At 33.7% G+C, this 19,098-nt stretch overlaps 1 protein-coding gene across 4 annotated transcripts in view; it reads left to right on the top strand.

The window, feature by feature from the left end:
• Agpat2 (1-Acylglycerol-3-phosphate O-acyltransferase 2) overlaps positions 1 to 19,098 on the top strand; it is a 333,379-nt gene that overhangs the window by 294,974 nt on the left and 19,307 nt on the right. For all 4 annotated transcript variants that reach the window (XM_081765534.1, XM_081765533.1, XM_081765535.1 and 1 more), the window contains exons 3-4: positions 525 to 658; positions 10,803 to 10,984. In XM_081765534.1, the coding sequence (XP_081621660.1) occupies positions 525 to 658; positions 10,803 to 10,984 (316 nt within the window). The remainder of the gene's footprint in view (positions 1 to 524; positions 659 to 10,802; positions 10,985 to 19,098) is intronic.

The following is a 19,098-nucleotide window of genomic DNA, read 5'->3' on the forward strand; positions in this document are numbered from 1 at the left end:
TGAAGATTTGTTGTTTATCTGGTATTTGATTGTTTATCTGATATTTGTAAACTGTTTCTTTGCTATCAATAACTAGAAGAGAAGTAATATTAATATATGTAAAGGAGTTTACCATTTCATATAGTTTGTCGCACAGAAACTTCTTACCACTCTCGTTCAAATGCATTCCATGTTGAGTATGATTACCTCGTGGAATATCCTCGATACTGAGAAACATTACATTATTGAAATATTTACATACTTGTTCATATTGGGTATTAATGACTTTTACTTCCTTGTTTACACACGAGATCTCTATAATTGTGAATAATATAGAGGAAATTAAAGATAGACAATCCGAATTTTTCCTGTTTTCGAGGATATGAAAGTTGATCATTGATGTGCAGAAAAGAGAAACTATGGGGAGTAAGGGGAGGAAAACGTCTTTTGACGTAAAGAGACCACATTAATTTAGAAAGTAACAGAAATGCAGATTCAATATGAAAAGTAGTATATATTCCTACTAATATTCATTTTGCTTTCAGATGGCCAGCATGGGGTGCCCGTCAGATTTCTCGTCTTTTGGGACTTAAATGGAATATTCAGGGAAAAGAAAATATTGTCAAAGGACAGGGCTGTGTCATTTTGCTCAATCATCAAAGTTTCCTTGACCTTCTTGGTAAGCATTATTAAATCTATAACAACAATATTACTGACACATGCCTGAACAAAAGTTTCTCTCTCTAATATGTCACCCTCTTGCAAGGTATAAAGATGTCTTATATGGTCATCCTATTTCTAAAGTTAAGTGTTGAAATACGAGTATGACTGCCTTCTTATTTTCTGTATAATTCTCCCTTAAAGTACAATTTACTAATTGTAAATATTTCTTCCAAATAAGTGTTTATACATTTTGAATATGCAGGGGAAAAAACGAAACACGATAAAAATAAAATTTAAATCAAATTTTACGCATCGAAAACGATTGAACCTCTCTTTACATTTAAATGATATTAGTTCTTCTAGTTTGTCCACAGTAATCTCGGCGTTAGCTGATCAGAGAGGTTGTAGCCATCTTAAACTTTTTTCTACCCCTTCCAAACATTTCCAACACATTTCCATCCACTTTTCGCAGGACAAAGTTTCACAAGGAACTTCAGACCTTTTGCCTTTTTCATGTGCCTTTTACAGAAGTTGACACGGTGTCTAATTTTGAAGATTTTCGTAATCGAAGATAAAGCTACTTCGTGCGAAACGTAGATGGCATTTCGGGACGTAGAAAAAGCTTTCTCATGATATTCCCAAGTACCTGACAACATCTCTGAAGATGATGAATTATTTTTATTTATACAGTACTTATCGTTCTAATGTACCTTCCTCAAGTTCAGTGGAGATAATGAATGAGACCAGGTGAGCTCTCTTTACAGAGCAGAACAGGCCAATTAAAAATATTTCACTGACAAGTAAGTTCTGCTGCATCAGCTGAAGAGTGTGTTGCTCTTTGTGGACAAATTGTCTCGAAAGAAATGTTCCGTGTAAGTGGGGGTGTGAAGACAGTCGAAGATGACTACGAGACCCTCTGATCAACAATGCCGAGATCACTATGGACAGACTAGAAGGCCTAATATTATGCAAACGCAAATATAGATGCAATCGTTGTCGATACGTAAACTCCGGCTTAATTTGTACTTTCTTTTGTCGCCGTGAGCCACAATATAGAGATTAAAACATAACCATAGAAGGTATGTTTCTTGTTTTTTCACTCCTTTTCAAATATTTGCCGCAATAACTCCTAAACCGTTGTCTGACCAAAACAAAATGTTTTCTAAGGTTAATTCAAGATCTTTTAAATGCTGTATGGGGCAATCCAAATGAAATCGATCAATTTTCAGGGCAGGGTAAAGGATCAATTTATTTATTTTTTAATATTCTACCTAAGATTCAGGGAGTTGAAAACGGGTATTCATTTATTTTTAGCCGCGTAGGTTTGTTTGTAGCGGCCATTTCGTATAGGGGCGTGTGCGTATTTTGAACTTGTCAGAGGATTCCGTTAAACGCTGCAACTTTTTAGGTTTCAAATGTAACGAGTTCAAACCAAAAACATATGAAAGATAATGAATGGACAACATTGTACGTTCTGTGCACATTAAGACGTATTGTAGAACGTCGAAAAGAAAGCTCTGAACATTGAGGTTGAAAGCCTAAAAATGGCCGTTTTGAATGTGCAGTTTGAAATGAAATAAATGACTCGCATTCAAGTTTTTTGTCTACATAGAGACTAGATAATAGACAATGTCCCAAACAAGTTTCAGATCTGAAAACCATATACTTGATTTTTTGGAAATTTTTAAACATTGCGAATTTTCGAAAATCGAGTATTTTCACCATCAAATATCTCAGGAAGGACACAAGTAAAAAATCCCAAATTTGCACAAAATAGATGATAATTGTGCAGTAGTTGTGCAGTAACACGTAGGTAAAATTGCATCACTGGGACTTGAGTAGTTTCACAAGTTGTTGCAATGATGTGAAATTCGCGATTTTAACAGCTGAACAGATGTCCAGGTTTTGTGTTGATAATACTATCTCAGGCATACAATTTATTTGTGTTTCATCAGAAGAAGTGCAGTCAAACAGCAAGAAATTCGAGATTTGCTACTTGTAAAAGAATTATGAATACCAAATCATATCATAGATTTGTATCTCTGACGGAAACACAAATCAGATGTTATGAATATTCACAATCAGATGAATTTACTGATTGCAGTACTTCAGTACTTCCAGAACATAACATGTTGCCATTTGCACTTAATGATACCGTAGCCTGTATTTACGACGAGAAATGGTGAATTGAGAGAATTGAAACTATCAGTCAGGAAAATGAATAATATCTTTTTGTTCATTTTTTTCATCTCCATGGCCAAGAACCTCTTTTAAACTATCTACGAATGACAAAGTGTGGGTGCCAATCACTAAGGTTCTCCGGAAACGCACACCCACAGAGTACTCCTACAGGTCGTACTTTCAATATCGGTGCCAAATTCTGTACACAAATTAGTCAACTGTTTACTTCACTGATGTCTTAACAGCAGCGCTATAGGCAGAAAAGAAACAACAGACGCGCTTTATTTATTTATTTATTTTTTGGTACAAGATATAGTTCATAAATTGTGCACACTTTACCCGTTTAACATTACTGTCGTGTTATTTTGACTTTTGCTACAAAGTTTATATCCACGCCTCATGGCGCTTCATGATATTAAGTACCAGTGAAGAAAAAAACTTAACTCAGAAACCACACAACTCTCAGTGATGCAATTTTACCCACTTGTTACTGCAAAACTATCGTCTATTTTGTACAAATTTGAAATTTTTCACTTGCGTCGTTTCCGAGATATTTGATGGTGAAAATACACGATTTTCGAAAATTCGCAATGTTTAAAAAATTTCTAAAAAATCAAGTATAAAGTTCTCAGACCTGAAACTTGTTTGGGACGTTGTCTATTATCTAGTCTCTCTGTAGACAAAAAAATTAAGGTGAGTCTCATTTATTTCTTTTCAAAATGTACATTTCAAAATGGCCATTTCTTGGTTTCCAATCTCAATATTCAGAGCTTTTTTTTTTTTTCTTTCTTTCTTCGACTTTATAAAGTGCGTTTCAATGTCTACAGAACACAAAATGTTGTCCATTCTATTATCTTTCATATGGCTTTGGTTTGAACTCTATCTTCTAAACCTATAAAAAGTTAGAGCGTTTAACGGAATCCTCTGAAAAGTTCAAAATACGCTCAGGCGCCTATACAAAATGGCCGCTACGACAAAACCTGTGCGGTTAAAAAATAAGTGAATATCCATTTTCAACTTCCTGAATGTGGTACAGTCTTAGGTAAAATAATAATAAACTAAAAACTAAATTTTGTCATCAACCATCATTGGTCAATTTCATTTGGATTGCCCCATATGAAAATATTACAATATCCTGCCCGTAACTTAAGAGGAGGTTGGGCTAAAGTTGTATCTGCCTTCATATAAGTAAAGAGAGTCAGAGGAAAATAATATGTAACATTAATGATGTATTCAGTCTATATCCAGAAGGGATCTGTGCTGTTAATTGCTTTTGGTTGTAAATTTTTCCATTTTTGGGAGCCACCTGGAGGTTTTGAGGAGTATCAGTGTCAGAATCAAAACTTAAGCAACACCAAAGAAATCCTTAACATGGGAAAGAACACGTCACACTTTAATAGCAGCACTATTTACTTCTCATCGAATTTAGCTACCATTGGGACTTATCTAGTGGTTTGAGGAACTTTCGCTAGTCCGGTTGTAATTCGGAGGTCACAAGGAGATTTCTTGACTCTGAAAACCTAGGAAGTTATATATCTCACGGCAATATTTGTAGCTATTTTCAAAAACATTTATACAGCAGCCTTTTGGCTACCAAATTGGATTTCGGCCCAAGGAAAGCAAAATGTGACTTGAAAATATTCAGATTCATGGTCAGCGGGATCACGGTATTCCTAAAAATATAATAATAATAAATAAATAAATAAATAAATAAATAAATATATATATATATTCCCCAAATGTAAATAAATATAATAAAATAAAAAAGCAATTAAACTAGTTTTAAACAGCGTTTTTTTTTTTTTTTTTTTTTTTTTTTTTTTTTTTTTTTTTTTTTTTTTTTAATGTTCACTCAGTTCCAATTTTTTCCCCTTAATAACAACTCAACCGTTCATATTACAAGAAAATAAAGTTACTGAAACTTTTTTTTGGATTTTTTTCTAACAATTCAGGATCTTACATGTGATGTATTGAAACATTACAATATCTTGATTGCTTGGGAGATGTGATTATTTAAACGGACTTATGCTAATTTCATATCTTTAACCTCATATCCCAGAATTTCATCAAGAAAACAAATTTTGCTATAGGCTAAAGGTATTTATAAACGTCGCATTATTAAGCTTTATTAAGGTATTTCTGTTATTTTGATAACTGTCTCTATATCGAATTAGTTCGTTAACGGCCTATTAAAACCTATCTACATGTTCTTGGTAAACTTTTGTTTAACTATATTTAAAAACTATGAAATTTAATACATATAACGTAACTTTTGTGTACAAAGTAGAATAAATAAAATATAATTGAAGAAGTAAAGGAATAAAATTAAAATTTTGCACTGAAGACTATATGTCCGGAATATTTTGGTGCTGCTTTTCTTCTCGCTGTTGCCAAACTACATCTTTTGAAGAATATATATATATATATATAAAACATGTATCTTAAACTGTAACATACATTCCTCCAATAAATTTAGCATATAGATGTATTTATTTGGGAATGCATGTACTTCATGTAACATTTATTTACCTTCTGGTAAATAGTTTCGTAGCGAAGTTTCACCGAATTTTCCTACCTATGTAATTCATGAAATAATAGCCCTTACACCTACTTTCACGTTCCATTATTCTTCATATTTACGTGTCTCTGAACGAACATTAATACTGACAATGCCAATCAGTGGTTGATCAAGATATTTGTTATAGTCAAAGAATATGAACCCTTAGTATGGTTGTTCTGGATTCACTATTAACTTTAAACTGCACCCTGGTCCTTCTATTATCTCTGTTGCTAATGTGGAAATAACAGGAAGATAGTATGGTGTCAATAGTAATATGGATTGATTACCTCATTATATATGCATCTATTTATTGAATATTGTCATCTAGTTACTTAAATAATGACGTATGTCCATTTAGTTAGTTTTCCGCCTTTCTTTTATTAAGCAGTAAAACTTCAGTCCATGTTTCGTATCAGTCCTTTTGTACTACTTAGTATCTTTTCAATATCAGCTGGTCATTGAAGTATTTATTTTGTACTTACATATCATTTGGCGTATTTTCCAATTTTTAGTGCACAATCTAATTGCATTATTAATGAGAATGATTACGAAGAGTATTTAATATTTTATAATATATTCAGTAGGTAAATATTACAATGCACTATAATTACATGGGCGCATGGGGGGATATTCAAAATTAACAGAAAAATTAGCTAATTACCAATAAATCCTCCCTTGAAAAATTTAAAGGTTTTAACGTTTCGGAACTCTCAGCTGGTTCCTTTCTCAGTGGCAAGGTAAAAAGGATTAATACGGAAAGGAGAAAAAAGGAGTAAAACCAGGAATACATACCACTATATAAAAGTAACGTACAAAAAAGATTCTGAGATGAATATAGCAGAATGAAAAAAGAATGAACTGAATAAAAAAGAACGTGGTTACTATTGCCAGATCCAAAGTATGCATTAAAGGTAGGCACCCAAGTTCGATCAATGTTGCCAGTATCAAGGTTCAATGCAGGTTTGTATTTATGAATAAAGAACGATTCTTTAATTTCCCGTTCTTTTTTATATATATATTTATTTATTTATTTTGCTGAACCTATTCTATTACCTTAACCTGTTTTATATTATGTGAATGTTGTTTTAGATGAAGCGCTAAACCCGACATGCCTTCTTCATGTGACTTTTTTGATTGTCTAACATGTTCCTTCATACGCGTGTTAATATTAGTTTAGTATGGCCAATGTATGAAGAATCACATTCGCAATGGACGCGGTAAATACCTGCCTTATTTAATGGATCGACAAAATAGCTTTTAAATACAGTGAGATGTTTTTGTAAACTTTTTGGGGCAATACTTGAAGCAGATATGTTATGCTTTGCAAGAATACGTTGAATTTTTGTTGAAAGTTGTGAAAAATAAGGAATTCCAATCCAAGTTTTTGCTTCTTTGGAAGTTACCGTTTTGGGGACTTGCGGCGATCTACATGTTTGAATAAACCATTTTTGTAAAATAGACAGCTTATAACCGTTTTCTTATCCTATTTTATATAAAAACTGTATTTCTTCGTTGAGATCTTTTTTGACGGTCACAAATTAATAATGCTCTACGAAAGAAGTTCTTCCAAATATTGGTCTTGTACATTGGCGGATGAGCTGACTGTTGATGTATGTAAGTAGTCCCTGCATTAGGTTTTCGGTATACTTTTGTAATAAATTTATTATGTGATTGGGTAATCAATAGGTCTAGAAATGGAAGGCCGTTATCAGCTTCACGTTCAAGGGTGAACTTCAGCCTAGGATGCTGATTGTTGAATTGTTCAAATATTTGTGTGAATGTATTTTCGTCATCAACAAGTAGTAGAATATCATCAGCATAACAATAATATCTAACGTATTTAAATGTGTCCTGCCGTAAAATAGACATTTCAATCTGATTTAAAACGATATTTGACAATATTGGGGATAATGTGTTACCCATGGCTAAGCCATCACTCTGAGAAAAGTAATGATCTTCAAATTTGAATATATTAGTTGTTAAACAAACCTCAAGTAATAGCAATAAAAATTAGTTTAATAGGTAGAAGCGCCATTTTGCAGGATTGAGTACTATTGATAGTAAGTTCCAGTGGTGTGGACGGATACATATCAACAACGTCTATGGAGGCAAGTAAAATGGTATTGGTATTCACAAATGATGATAATAGTTGTTTTACGTCAAGACTGTTTTTTACAACATATTTAAAGCCACTATTGTAACTACTGAGTTTTTTTTATATAATCATTTTGATAGTAAATAAGCTGGATGATTGAAACCTGATATGATCCGCCTCAACCCCCTGGGCGAATGGGGATGTCAGGCTTGTGCACCTTCGGAATGCCATAAATTGGTAAGTGGCCAATTTTTTGTTAATTTTGAATATCCCCCCCCCCCCCATGCGCCCATGTCATTATAATCTTTTTCCACCAAAAATGGTGGTTTGGCGCTCACATGAAAGTGCAAGGATTAAATTAGAAAATGCAATTCTTGACTTAGTGTTTTTAAAGTCATGCAAGATTCACTCTATTTTTCCAATTTTTTTAAAATGGAAAGTTTCTGACTTTAATCAGTCTTTACGCAATATTGTTTATAATGCACAGAGTAGAGCATTACATCAAATTATTAGGTTAAAATTCTTTTTAATAAACAGGCTCAATAATGATTGCTATCAAATGTGAATGTCTTTAACTTTTTGTACTGACCCGCTGTACGCACATATTCTACAGAATAGATTACATGCTAGACTAAGAATGGAATAGAAAATTAAATTTGCACGCTTAGAAATGAAAATCACTCATCTAGGTGGTACCCTTGTTTTCAATAACAGCAAACCAACAAAAATAGAGTCCGATTCACCTGTAGAATTATTTGTTAACCTTACCGATATTGACATACCTAAGAAATTCCATCAGATTTTCAGGTTAGGTTTAAAATTTAGTTACCTTCCGCTTTCCATTCCATTGGAGGAGATAATTTGTTCAGTAGGAAAAAGTCGTTGATCTTGCACCTGATATTTATTCCGCGCAATCTATTAGAAAGAAATGCTTGGCCAATATCAATACTTTTTTATACTCATACAAAAAGGTAGGACCATATCCAAAATCCAGATATGTACAAGGGCTTATTACACAATTTAGAATATTTCTTAATAAACACGATATCTGTTGCTTTAAAGGCTGATAAAGAAAACCAATATGTTGTTATGCCAAAGCGAAGATATGCTTCCTGTATTTTAAAAATAGCAGAGAAATGTAATTTTGTTTCATATCCCTGTAATCCGTTACCACAGGTTATTAAGTAGGTACAGTCTACAATTGATTCTTCACCACTTTTAACTGACATTGAAAAAGATATGATAAAAATACATGCACCTAGTCTTCCCATTATTTATGGCATTCCGAAGGTGCACAAGCCTGACATCCCCATTCGCCCAGGGGGTTGAGGCGGATCATATCAGGTTTCAATCATCCAGCTTATTTACTATCAAAATGATTATATAAAAAAAACTCAGTAGTTACAATAGTGGCTTTAAATATGTTGTAAAAAACAGTCTTGACGTAAAACAACTATTATCATCATTTGTGAATGCCAATACCATTTTACTTGCCTCCATAGACGTTGTTGATATGTATCCGTCCACACCACTGGAACTTACTATCAATAGTACTCAATCCTGCAAAATGGCGCTTCTACCTATTAAACTAATTTTTATTGCTATTACTTGAGGTTTGTTTAACAACTAATATATTCAAATTTGAAGATCATTACTTTTCTCAGAGTGATGGCTTAGCCATGGGTAACACATTATCCCCAATATTGTCAAATATCGTTTTAAATCAGATTGAAACGTCTATTTTACGGCAGGACACATTTAAATACGTTAGATATTATTGTTATGCTGATGATATTCTACTACTTGTTGATGACGAAAATACATTCACACAAATATTTGAACAATTCAACAATCAGCATCCTAGGCTGAAGTTCACCCTTGAACGTGAAGCTGATAACGGCCTTTCATTTCTAGACCTATTGATTACCCAATCACATAATAAATTTATTACAAAAGTATACCGAAAACCTAATGCAGGGACTACTTACATACATCAACAGTCAGCTCATCCGCCAATGTACAAGACCAATATTTGGAAGAACTTCTTTCGTAGAGCATTATTAATTTGTGACCGTCAAAAAAGATCTCAACGAAGAAATACAGTTTTTATATAAAATAGGATAAGAAAACGGTTATAAGCTGTCTATTTTACAAAAATGGTTTATTCAAACATGTAGATCGCTGCAAGTCCCCAAAACGGTAACTTCCAAAGAAGCAAAAACTTGGATTGGAATTCCTTATTTTTCACAACTTTCAACAAAAATTCAACGTATTCTTGCAAAGCATAACATATCTGCTTCAAGTATTGCCCCAAAAAGTTTACAAAAACATCTCACTGTATTTAAAAGCTATTTTGTCGATCCATTAAATAAGGCAGGTATTTACCGCGTCCATTGCGAATGTGATTCTTCATACATTGGCCATACTAAACTAATATTAACACGCGTATGAAGGAACATGTTAGACAATCAAAAAAGTCACATGAAGAAGGCATGTCGGGTTTAGCGCTTCATCTAAAACAACATTCACATAATATAAAACAGGTTAAGGTAATAGAATAGGTTCAGCAAAATAAATAAATAAATATATATATAAAAAAGAACGGGAAATTAAAGAATCGTTCTTTATTCATAAATACAAACCTGCATTGAACCTTGATACTGGCAACATTGATCGAACTTGGGTGCCTACCTTTAATGCATACTTTGGATCTGGCAATAGTAACCACGTTCTTTTTTATTCAGTTCATTCTTTTTTCATTCTGCTATATTCATCTCAGAATCTTTTTTGTACGTTACTTTTATATAGTGGTATGTATTCCTGGTTTTACTCCTTTTTTCTCCTTTCCGTATTAATCCTTTTTACCTTGCCACTGAGAAAGGAACCAGCTGAGAGTTCCGAAACGTTAAAACCTTTAATTTTTTTAAGGGAGGATTCATTGGTAAGTAGCCAATTTTTTGTTAATTACAATGCACTCTTTGGAAGGAGAAGGAGAGAGAAACAAAATCTACAATTTCGAGAAAAAAGTTAGAGTAGCTTAATTAGAAACCTAATGTCTTTAATCGGTAGCCAATATCATTTTCAAAATTGTTGTGAATTTTTAGGATTTCAGGAATAATATCATTATGGAAAATCTTTCAGAGAACTTTTAAATCACAGCTTTGTTACTATTGCTAGTGTTGTATGATTATTTATAACCTTTTTAAACCCTGTTTTCCTAAGTTCCAACAAAGTATTTCTTGTTTATCATTTTTATATTTGTTCAATTTACACCTAAGTAATACCCGAGATCGTAAATAGATTAAAATGCATTTTTCTTTTTAGTTCTAGCTGAACTATGGCCTATAATGGATCGTTGTACTGTGATAGCTAAAAAGGAGGTACTGTATATTGGACCATTTGGAATAGCATGTTGGTTATGGGGGTCCATATTTATCGACAGGTTTCAACCAGATAAAGCACGAGAATCTATCAATAAAACTGCTAATATCATAAAACAAGGCAAGGTATGTCACCTCATTTGTGAAATAAATAAATGTAATTAAAACACCAAAAGAAAAAGAAAATCTTTAATTTGGAAACATGCGAACTTAAAGAGAAAGAGTTCTCAAAGATCTCAACTGTAATGCAACTTCTTAAATTAATCTGAAATGTTAAAACGTATTTTTTGATATAAATCTTGAATGTTACTGTTTATAGACTGCATGATTTGTTCTACAATTTTGTATTTATTTCATTATTTCTTTAGTTCACTGTGTATTAATTACTTCATAGAACTTTATGTTTTAAATTTAAAAATTAACTTACGGACTTTTTTCTTTAAATTGGAATACTCGAATAAGTTATTGCTTGAGCCGTTCATAACATCGAAAATTATTTATTTATTTAAGTAGCTATTTAATCTTTTCGTTATTTTTTTTTTCTAATTTGACAAAAGGTACCACCAATCGGTGGCTTCCTGCGAAGAAGCAAATTAATTTATGCGAAGTGTTTATTTTAAATGTCCATTTTTGTCCGAAGTATTTAATTTCCATTTTGAGATAGGAATTCTTATGTATTAATATATTTGCATTTTACTAATTTAAGATATTATATAGAATCAAAGGTGAACTTCAAACTGTTGGAAGATATTGCAGTAATAGGTGTCAGCTCATGGCAATGTAAAATTATTGTTAAAAGAAGAAAAAGAATAATATACTATTCTGTAATGTATTGTGTTTTTGATAAGCGTTATAAAATGAAGAGTGTTGGTTCTTATACCTAAATTTTATATATGCGTTATAATTTATATCAGTTTAAAGGGGAATGCAAAATAGTATTAAAGTGTATGTCTAGTATTTTCAAATTGGTGTTAAATTATTTGGTACACATTATTTATATAGAGTAAAGGTGGTGTTAGGCCTAAAAAATAAGCCTAGTGTTATAGATGGATGATACTGCATAAAGAACATTTAGGAGCAGTAACTCATGAAATTTTCAACATGTTAACACAAACTGTTACAGCATGTGCAGATCAATACATTAGTAGTTTCAGAAAATTCTTCAGTAGTTTCTTTTTTTCCGATTACGTAACAAGTGTTGAATTGCTTCTTCTTTCGGAAGTTGGAGGTTATGGTATTTGCGCACAATAAAAGTTGTCATCGGATTTAATGTTTTGGAAAAAATCTGATGCCGTAAAAAAGGATAATTTCAAAACGTTTAGGAATATTAGCGAAAATTAAAAACTAAAATTACAAAGTACACTTCTTATATCATAATGGCTGTACTGCTGCAAGATAGAATGCCTTTGATCGAAATTACGTGGGAAGACTAAAAACTAAGAATGATAAAAGTAATAGTACATTAGCATTTTGAGCTGACTATTTATTTATTTATTTGTTTAGTCTGTATGCGTGTGAATACTTGTAGACTTAAGATAGTTGTTGGTAGAAGTTAGCCAAACAAATTGTTTGGAAAAAGCTATTAATCTTAAAATATCCCAACTTATGCAGTGGTTTTCGGAAAATTGAAGCTAAATCCTTATAAAACCAATTGCATCTACTACTACTTACCTCACGAAACAGCACACTAACTACTGCAAATAACATGAATCATAAATGTGTAAATTTACTAATCAGATTAAAATTTCAAGGTTCGCATTATGACAAGAACACACAAAGAAACTAAGCAAAAAAATCCCTTAGTCTACGTACTTAATACGAACTCTGATTTAAATCTATTATATCTATAACAAATGCTATATTCTACTATTATATTAAATACGAAATCACGTTCCAGGAATCTTCGCCTTTTCAGAATATCTTCAAACAACAAAAACTTAATAAAAATCATTACAAATTCATTGAAACATACAAACTGTAAGAGACTAGTTGTGTTACTAAATACAACGGCAGTTCGTTCATTGTACATTTTTGAATTACTTAAAATTTCAACATTGAATTACTTAAATAATAATAAAAGATACGGTGATATTCATAATTATCCTACGCAATTATCCTGTAGGAATAGTTTTGGTAGAGTGGTACAGCTACTTCATTTACTTAGTTATTCATTGGGTAAACTTATAATTCCATTTTAAACTAAATCGACTCGAAAATATCCACAGTCAAAAAGTGGATGAAATATCACCATTATAAAATAGACCCAGGACACAGATAAAGAAGGGGGCGCGATGGCTCAGTGGAAGAGCGTTCACCTCCGGTGCTTGGAGTCCCTGGTTCCATCCCAGCTCGCGCCGTGTGTACTTTGTGGTGGACAAACACTGTGCTCGTGGGTTTTCTTTGGTTCTCCCTTTCCTCTCACTTCATTCCACCATTTCACTCATTTCTCATATCACCGTCTCCTTTAGCCTAACAGGCATAACCGTGGGACGTAAAACTCAAATATTTCATTTCATTTTACAGATAAAGAATACTTTTTTATTTCATAACATTATATTCTGTGCTTAGTATTTTAAAAATACATTCTTTGCGATTTGACAAAATCCAATGCATCAGGAAGTTCCCAATATTTAAGATCTTTCTCGTAGTAGATGATTGAACTTAGATTCTGAAGTCTTATTAAAAAGGTAGGCAACCAAGCATACTGTGTGTTTCATTAATTTTCTCTTGTTTGTTCTGAGCTGCTGATTTCTCAGAGTTTCAAATGGCTGACTTCAGGATTCTTACAAAATCAAGAAAGTCAAAATCTAAATGAGGGAGTTAGAGAGTGATGTGAAAGAAAGACTGTATTACCACCTCGGAATTCAGTAACTTCCAATACTCAGGTTAACATTAATTCCAACTAAGTATTTTTTATGTATTTTTTTCGTTCATTTTGGGAAAGATAACTGACTTGGAACAAAGAGACAAAGTCATTACTCCAAGCGAGAGGTTACAGGTAATATTAGAGTGATAGGTCAATAGAAGCATACACTGATTTCTGTAAACCTCGAATCGTCTTCACTTTTTCCTCTTTCAACTTAGAAAATATTAACAAATAGGACCTTTTCGAATGTTTCAATGACAGTCTTCTAAGCTTAATTGCCTTGCGGTAATATATTGTAGCATTCACGTACACTTCATATGAATAATATTGAACACGTAAGTGTGAGAGCATTGTAAACAAAACAATGCCGAGCTTGCAACTATCTTTTTCTTAATTCGGCTGGCGTACTTACTACAGAATATCTTGGCAGTTTTCAACCGTGTTATATAAGGAATGCTTACAGTCGTAATACACAGTCGTAATTCGAATAAGCCTTAATCAACTTTTACTATAGAAGTAACGATACTAAATTTCGATAGTCACAAATATTGAATAAATGGTTAAAACACTTAAAATAATAGAATTAACCTGGAATCACTAAGAGCAATAGCTATGTAATGGAATATTACAATTTAATGTAATGATATTTTTGATGGGAGGGTCCCAGAAATTTTTGCACCGACTGTACTTCCTATTTAGCAAAAATTTCTTTCGATCCATATAAATTATTTATTTGTTCGTTATTTTATTCCAAATTAACATGGAAGACGGTAAAAATTTGTTTAGGAATCATATTTTGGGGGATTCATATCTTTATTTATCTATTAACTAATTATAAATCTTATATATGCATATTTTAAATGGACGATTACAAATCTCACGGTGTCAGTGCTATTCGGAAATATAGTCCCACCATTGGATGGAAGTTTAGAACAATTAACCAATCTAAATTTTGGCACAATATTTTGGACTCTCCTCACCCCTCTTTTGGTACCAATGTTCATCTAAAGATCCGGTTCAATCCAGATTTTACCATTTTTTATTCGTTTTAAATACTCCACCGCCAAAAAAGCTTTACTTTGATTGGTGCAGTTACCCACGCTACATATTAAGGCGCGATCATCTTCACTCTACATCGTCGATCGAAAAAGAAAGCTGTGTGTTTGATCGGCTAGCGGATATGAAGGAATTTTAACAGAATAGCCGATTAAGACAGGTAAATTGTATATCCAGGTCAAAACTACTCTATCGGGAAGCACAGGAGCTAAAATTTTGACAATCTTAATAGTTAAAACAGACTGAAATCTCAGTGAAATGTAACCGGATACATAGGACGCCATGCCGGATGTAAATATTTAGTGTGGACAGGTTCGACATTACGTGCGTTTAATTTGGTGTGCTAAACTTTTCATTTGCTTCGATTTAGAAATTTCAGAACAGTGATTATCCTTTTCACCCCTTCCAATATCTTATACAGCTAAGACCAGTCCGAGTAGTAACTTATTAATATAGAAAGTGATTTTTCTTACTAACCTACATGGCGGTATTCTGAGTTTCGTAATCTTTGTAACATGAGAATGATCGCTTAGGTTAACTTTAAGGGCTCCTGTTTTCATCCCGAATTGGGATAGCTTCCAGTAGGGATGGGTTAAATATTTAATTATCTAGGTTTCCTTCCCTTTTAGGGAGGGGAACCTCAAAATTAATAGCTTTAGTATGTTCCCCTGGAACACGTTTTGACCAGTATCTGATAGAATATCAAGAGTTGATCAGGACCAATTGGTTCAGTTTTCACCGTCCATTTCCTTCCCCTACATCAGCTAGAGCCGATTTGAACAAAAAATGGTAAACTCTGATGAGTTCTATGTGTGTTAAATGGATAATAAGATTAATGGTAGTGATGATTGGTGTGTATTTGCATGATGTGTCTTGTAGTTTAAGTAGTATGTGTATATTTGTAATGTAGTAAACATTTTCTTGTAGTAGTAATTGTGGTAGTTAAGTGATGAAAGAGTGCGTGAGATAATTAAATATGGACAGTGTAGTATTTACTATGTGATATTTTTTTTTATTCCGTCATTAAATGAACTTATAAACAATATTTGAAAGTGAACGTAATATAGTACAATAATCCTGAGTACAAGGTCACATTTCGTGGTTTACAGTTCGAACAAATAGTTACTAGCGCCCTTGTGTCGAAATTTCGTACTATCAGTCGTGCATATTTTACCATCAAACCCAGTTAGTGATTTAGGTTTTACAAAATTGACCTTTATTTTCGATTTAAAACCGAGTAAACACAATTTCCGGCCCATATGAACAGATAGTTGGATAATGTGATTTGACACTTTAATATTCTGAAAACTACAACATTCTGTGTAATCCAGTAATGAAAATATTTAAGTAAATAAACTATACATAGATTCTTAACCGAAGTCAGCCAATGTGATGCTATTTCCGTTCTGAAATTAAGATATTGAATTCCAATTCTTTTCTTGTAGTTGCAGAATAATTTTCATTGTTGCTGTCAGAATGCTATCACATTCAGCAATATTATCGCACATATTTTATTTTTTGTGAATATTTCTATATAGATATTTGTTTTAAAACAGCTGCGAAGTAAGATATAGGATGGTTTGTGTGGCAAAGAAGTCTTGGGTTCGAGTAATGTTTCTTGCGTGTTGGTCGGGACGCGATTTTTAGATTTTTTTAAAATATATGATGAAATGTGTATGTAGGCTGGGCGTAGATAGAGGAGACAGGGTGTTTTTTAAAATATAGCGTCGTAGTAAATGGAAAAAGATGATGATATGAATATATGAATATTTATTTGAATATGAATACGAATATTGTAGTAAAAGTGAATAGATGATAGGACACCCGTATAGTGTATACATGGGCCCGGTATATTTTAGCCATATGTTGATATATATATATAGATGAAACGTAAATGTGTGGTGAGAATCGTTTCGAGTTCTGACCTCCGCGCCGAGACATCACTCGACAAGGTAGGCGAGTTATATATTAGCATGTATTATTACTTCGCAGTTGAGTATACCGTAACAGTAGTATTTATTTATCTCAATCTCGTCTGACAGCAGGGTAGGGATAGCATCATGTAATGGCTAACTAAATGTAATTGTTCATCGATTATGATACCAAATAGTTGGCGTTTTGGGCTGTTGTGAATTGTGTTTACAGTCGGTTATGAAAGAGAAGACCCTATGACTTTGAGACTTTTTTTTTTTTTCCACGTTACCTACCCGGGCTAGCTTACAATGTTCATGGAGGCGACAGCTCTGACAGGGTTACAGAATCGAAACAATTAGTTATTGAAATGTATTATACCGTACCCGGGCATCGACCCCTCCCCCCTTGAATATTTTCGTTTTCTTTCTTAGTTTCCAAACTAGATAGTGATGGAAATTAATCGATGCCTCAGAATTTAGCGCATTCTGCGAAGGGGAGCTATCGGTGAAGTTTGGCAATAGAAATCACCGATCCAAAATCCAGTTTATCTAATTTTTTTTATTTTTGGCAAATCCATAATTAGGGTCTCTCTTATTTCATTGCCTTCGGTCTAATTTTCGTACTTTCCTCTAGATCCTTTCTCAGTTTCTTAGAGGTCGGATGATTTTTTTTTCCTTTTGAAATTCTAAATTAGCGCCTTCTCTAACCTTCCGGAGGATTCCGGGATCTGCAAGGGTGTTGACCGGATACGGTGAGTGGTGGGATTTCCCTAAAGCCTTTGTCTTTCCGAAAATCCCATCGGGGACACAGACTTGTCTCATCTTCGCAGACATCTTTTTCGGCTATTTATTTGGTAAGCCGAACCCCTTTTGGCATAAAAGAGAATATTTGGTTATATTATGTTGTATACGCAAATTCGACCACTTATCTTTCGTAGTTGTAGTGTTCTGTCTCCTCTCTTCTACCCAGTGCTTAAAGTGAGCCGGTATGAGCCGGTTATGCATCCGAAAGTTCGAAAATCGGCCGGTATGGCATACCGGTAAAAATCACTGATTTAAATTGTAATTTACGTGCAGAAAAGAAGATTTTACACATAGAAATGAGTACGACGTTAGCATCGAGTCAACAAATATGTTTGTACAAATATTTCGTTCTGCTACTTCGAAAGAAGTAACAGTTTCCTATCACCCTATTCAATGGCAGAATTTGTGCTCTTGATTTTTCAACATTTGGGCGAGCAATCCACTCCCTCTCAAAAATTTTTAACTACCGTACCACCCGCCTAAAATGTTTAACCTGAATCCTCCTCTGTCATTGACAGGACTCTTCTTTAAATTCAAAAGGATTATATTCAGATTGTCTGGACTTCTGTGTTTACAATTACCAGGTTGTCCCAAAAGCTTTGCACTATACATGAAGGAAAAAGAAATACGAATATCAGAAACAAAGGCAAACCTTTACTCAGAAAAATACAGGCCATCATGTTCGATGACCTTCACCCATGTTTGGGACAACAGTCCAATCTGATGGCGATACCAGTTGGAAGGTTTAGAATTGGAAAATTCGCGACAGATAGCATGCGCTTCATCATATGAATTGAATAGCTGACCACACAAGAAATGAGAGAGAGAGAAAGAAAGAAATAGAGAAAAGCGAAACAAATAATAATCTGAGGGTGCAACATCTGGACTATAGACAGGATGAGATAACAACTCAAACACGTCAAGTTCAGCCAGGGTGTTGGTCACATTTAGAGACCGATGACTCAGAGCATTGCCAATTTGCAGCAATAAGCTCTTCCTCTTGTTAATGCCGGATATTTCTCGTTCAGAATGGCATACACTCGGCGTAATTATTCAAAATACAGTTCACCTGTTTCAGCACGATCCTCTGGAACAAACTCAAAATAAATTATCCCGTCAATACGCCACTAAACACACAGCATGAGCTTTTTCCCATATCTGTCTTGTTTCACATTGTCCAGGGCTCCCTGTCCTCTTTTCGCTCACTGTTTACGTGTGTGAGGGTTTTTGAAAAACATCCACTTATCTCCTGTCACACTCCACCAGAAACGAAGATCACACGGATTTTTTAAAACAAATTCTAGCAAATTGCCACTCCGAGCTGGGCCTGCTTCTCTGTCAGTTCATGAGGACTTTGTCGGGGCAGTTTATTGACGTAATGCATGACATGCAATCGACGGTTTCCTGTCGATTTGGATGTCCAAACTACTCTTGCTAACACACAAGTACTCGATTGTGGTTCAGCACTCACAGCATCTTGCAGAGGGCCGTTAATATTCAACGGAGATCTACCCTTACAGGGCTTGTCCGCGAGGCTTAAATCATCCGAAGTAAATTTTCTGAACCAACGGGTAGCTGTCGATCGATCCAGTATTCCCTTG

This window comes from Thermobia domestica, chromosome 7 (genome assembly GCF_964235325.1).
Source record: "Thermobia domestica chromosome 7, izTheDome1.hap1.1, whole genome shotgun sequence".
Taxonomy (NCBI): Eukaryota; Metazoa; Arthropoda; class Insecta; order Zygentoma; family Lepismatidae; genus Thermobia; species Thermobia domestica.